The sequence below is a fragment of the Pterocles gutturalis genome, unplaced genomic scaffold (genome assembly GCF_000699245.1).
Source record: "Pterocles gutturalis isolate BGI_N339 unplaced genomic scaffold, ASM69924v1 scaffold22097, whole genome shotgun sequence".
Taxonomy (NCBI): domain Eukaryota; kingdom Metazoa; phylum Chordata; class Aves; order Pterocliformes; family Pteroclidae; genus Pterocles; species Pterocles gutturalis.
Window position 1 is genome coordinate 7377 of NW_010110809.1, and position 4671 is coordinate 12047.

A 4671-nucleotide genomic window follows, 5' to 3' on the forward strand; every position below is an offset into this window, starting at 1 on the left:
TCTTTCCCTGCATGTATACACACTTTAAATGTACTTTGATGCCAGCAGAGACACCATTTCTGCTTGACTTAAAGAAGCCAGTAACTACCTATTACTCAAATTTCACTGCAGTCTGCAAAAGTTATTTCCAGTATAAGACGTCACGAAGCAGTGCTCACACTCCTGGCACCTAATGGCTCTGCTGACAATTAGAACAGACCAGGCTTAGAAGTCATATACACTGCGTAAAAGCTTTCATCAGTACTTACTGCTGGGCCAAATTTCTGCTGGAAACAATCAACAACTGTGTATTCCACACGCTCTTCTTCCTTCTTCTCTAAAAGGAAGGAAAAAAAACCCAACCTAGACACTTCCTCTACTTGAATAAACTTTACACAAGGTATGTGTTTTAGTTGTATTATCACTCTACTTTTGTGGTTGTGCTGTTCAGTTCTTCTTTCTCTCCTCCCTGAACACACTCACACATATTATTGAACTGATGTGTACTGATGTGTAAAGTCTAGAGCATGAGCCAAAATTCTGTTTTCTTACAGAAAAAATGGATGTTTAAAAGTGAGTTGCAGCATTACTTTTTGCTGTTATAATGCATAAAGGAAACAAAAGGGTTTCAGTTTAAAAAATACATCTATGAAAAAAAAAGCACCCTAATTCGCAGGGAAGGGAAAAGATTGTAACAAAGACAAAACTAACAGACAGTGACACCACAGAACACAGACCACTAAGTGATCAAAGGGGTAAAGCAAATTTAAACCAGATTTTAGTATTTTAACACCTGCTTAACAATGTCTAATATACAGGTAAAGAAGGGTTCTCTTAAAGATTCTCCCTTCTCTTTAGGTAAGATGCAAATGTTAATGATACGCATCCATGACAACACAAAGACAATCTTCTAAACTCTAACAGTCCATTGAAAGATCATAAGAACAAATTTTTAAAGGCTCTCCCAGATCACATCAACCTTCGCTCATTTTCTCCCCGACTACTCAGGTGAATGCAGCTAGCCTTCCTTTAGCCTATACAGATCTTGCACTCTTGTCACGGCTCTACAAAAGCAGAACGAGCTGATCACATTTTGGATCTGTACCTGTATATGCGTATACAGCAGGACCACAGAACCAAATCAATCCAAGTATATGACTGCCAGCACAGAACCAAAGAGCAACAGTCTTACTGAGCTTTGAGTTATCTATCATGCCACATACATTTCAGGAAAAAGTAGAAGATTAAAACAATCACCAGGGAGGAATGCTCACAGGCTGAAGCACTTTCATTTCTCCAAAAGATCAGTTGTGCTGCTCAGCTGCTTTTACAGTTGATGAGAGCTACAGGATAAACATTCTGGAAAGCAGATGAGTTTCCTTCTGATGTTGTGAACGTATCTGCAGGCAAAGAGCACTGTCTGCAGATAACGAGCTATATACCTATCTTTCTGTGACCATTGTTCTTTCAGAACACATCCTGTCCTGATACAGGCAAACCAAAAGATCACAGCCTCTGGGAAAGCTGTTGCTCGACAAAGTAACTACATAGCTTGATTAATATCCACATTACCCGAGAGGGAGTATTTTAAGCTATTTGAGGCTTCGAGCTGGCGCTCCGGGGAAATGCATGGAGAACTCTGTGGTCCACAGTCTGCTGGTGCTGTGACTGCTTGTTTGTTCCCTTCAATGGCTGAAGAGCACCTGCAAGAACAAGGCAACCATACATAGCACAGAAGTCAAAACATCACATATTCCACCAGCACGGATGCTTTAATAAAGAAAATTATTTAATCCAATGCCATCTACCTGTGTCCAGACAATGAACTGCTGCATGTGAAGCAACTTTCTAATCCAATGTGCATGGTTCTTAAAGAAGATCTTGAAGCTACCCAACAATAAGCTTATTTTGCACAAAAGGGCCTTTATTTGGGATAAAATTTCACCTTTATTCTGAAAGTAAAAGGTGAAAGCAGAACCTGAACTGCAAAGTTCACTGCAAAGGTCAGCAACAGTTTCAAGGGAAGAAAGAGTTCAAAATACAAAGAATGAAGTACCTGACCTGAGCCCAAGAACCATGCAATTTAAATATCTCTAAGTCTTTACACTGAATCAATAATATTTGATCCATTATTTAATTACTGTAATTGGAGGGTGATTTTACAAGTTCATCAATATGTAAAACTGCTATATCCACTGAAACTTTACTGTAATCAAATGGAAGTTATTAAATCATACAAAATGGTAGTATGTCAGGACCAAAAAAAAATAGAGTCAGCAAACATTCACCTGACTGAAAGATGTCACATATAAGAGGCTTAATTTCTATGGCAGAACAGTCTGAGGTCAAGAATACTTCTCTGGGAAATACAACTTGGTAGTATAAATTTCCTTATATTGATATAAAAACATCCCATTGTGATTACAGAGCTCAAATCAAGTACATCTCTATCTCAATATAATAAAACATAACTTTCTGGTCAGCCTTTAGAAGTAGCTGAAGAATCTTGTATCTAAAACTGTGTATTTAAAGGACTAACATAGGAATTTGCTACCAAAGTGAGCATATTCAAGTATGTGTGCACATAGGCTTATTTACCAGGGAGAAAAAAGACAAAACAGTAGCAAGCACGAAGACTGCTACTAATCACAATTCTGTGTGGTTTTTAACTATATTTTAAGGACCATTCAGTAGACACTTCATTCTTGCTTCTCTTAAGGGGAAGAATAAACTATTCAAAGATGGTCTTGTGAGGAGACTCAAAGCAAAGCCATCTAGGAGCAGGGGTCTGCCAGTTTGAAACATATTTTTACCAGCTTCCCCAAGTCACATTTATATACATTTTCAGAGCATCTGTATAAACCTAACATTCCCTGTGCAATTCTCCTCGAACTGTTCCACCACAGAAGTGCTCACGGGAAACCCTCCCTGAAACTGCAAGCTGACATGGAAACAAACCAAGCAAATTATTCTACCTAGGAACACTAGTGGGAAAGAAACAAAAAAAAAAAAAAAGAAAAAAGAAAAAAGCAAGAGAGAGAAACTGTAAGCAATAGCTTGGAAGAACCTTTTACACAGTGCAGGTCTTCCACTCACCACCTTGTTCACCTCTTTAGAGCAGAGAAATTCAAACGTGGCACAGATGAGTCTGAACATCAGTATTATACTAAATGTAAGCAGTGGCTCCCCTAGCAAGTGCATTCCTACCCCTTCTCCTATCAAGAAAGGAAGGAAACATTTCAACATACTCAGAGAGCGTTGCCATTTCCTTCCCTGAATCTTGTTCATCCAGCAATTCCACTGCAATAGAAATCAACAATTTATACTCTAGTGCTGATGAGCAACTTTTTGATACTTGTTATCTACCAAAAAAGAACCATAACTGATACTAACCACAATAGGACACAGCCATACATGCAAAAAAAAAAAAATTAAACTCAAAGTACAGCTTACATAATGATGTACAAATCTGTATAAGTAACTTACATCGGTAGCCTAGATACAGTGTCTTTCAGAACTCCAGCACCGGCTTAGCATCCCACCAAAAACAAAGTCAGTATCAAAGTACAACTAATTACTTTACAAACTACTACATATATAATAAATCAGGTAGAAGGAAAAAGGCAGAACAGATTCAGTTAATCACTTGATAAATCCAACAGCTGCCTTCTAGCTATTCCCCCCTCAGCACTTTGCTCTTTGTCCCCAAAGCAAGGCTGATGCCAAAAGAAATGCAGGGGTCCTTTACATACTAAAAATGTTTTTCTTAAATAATTCCATATTCTTATCACTAGTGTATCACAGAAAGAGGCTGAGATAAACAGACCATTTAATAGAGATGCTTTTGTCTGCGAGAGCAAAAGCAAGACCTAGTTACCTAGAACGTTAAGCAATTTAACTTTCTAGCAGAGTCCATTAATGAAGGTCTTGCGCATATAAGGACATACACAATGAGCGTAACTTGCCTTCAGGATGTAAGCAGGGGGCACGGTTATCTCAGCTCATTACCTTTGGAGTGGCTACTTTCATTAGTGATCTTATCAGACTTTATGCATTATTTAATAAGCTTTAATGCAGTACAGTCACAAGACCTTCACAAAGTGGGGAATTATTATTTCACTGACAGATAATTGGGTAACAAAAGTTGTGTGATTAATACAACATTCTAATTCCTACTGATTTTAGAAAAAAAAAATAACTGAAGAACTCAACAGAGTGACCAAAAACTGGGTTAAAAATGCTGAACTATGAGTGGGTATAATCCCCGTACCCCAAAACAGGGTAAGAAAGGCCTCACCATTGACTATTTCACAGTCAAAAAACATCTTTATTCCTGGAGTGCTTCTGCCAGTTTCCAAGTTCTTCACTGAAATACGGGAGGGGAAAAAATGCAGACATACATCAAGTTCCACTGTTTGGGGTAAGAGCTTGTCATTTGCAGAACAAAGAAAGACCGTTAGACCAGGTAGTACTATTAACAAGAAAAAAAAAATAAACAAATGGGTTATTTTAAATGACAACTCTGTCACTCTACAGAAGAAGCCTTCCAGAGCTCTGTGTGGGACTCACAGTCCCACAGCTGAGAACACAGCCAGGTGCACCACCTTCCACCTTAACTGTGTGTCTTCTTCACCCCAGCACCGGTTTTGGCTCCCGGGAAGCACCCCTAGGCCCTCAGTGAGCAGCCCCACA

The 4671-nt window shown here is 38.7% G+C and overlaps 1 protein-coding gene across 1 annotated transcript in view; it reads right to left on the reverse strand.

Moving 5' to 3' along the window:
• The window catches only part of EXD1 (exonuclease 3'-5' domain containing 1), a gene marked incomplete at both ends in the record, with an annotated part of 11027 nt that extends 6682 nt beyond the window's left edge, over window positions 1-4345 (reverse strand). The window contains 4 exons of the mRNA XM_010073547.1: window positions 249-316; window positions 1552-1682; window positions 3228-3279; window positions 4277-4345. Of these exons, the coding sequence (XP_010071849.1) occupies window positions 249-316; window positions 1552-1682; window positions 3228-3279; window positions 4277-4345 (320 nt within the window). The remainder of the gene's footprint in view (window positions 1-248; window positions 317-1551; window positions 1683-3227; window positions 3280-4276) is intronic.
• Between the last annotated feature and the right edge of the window lie 326 nt (window positions 4346-4671).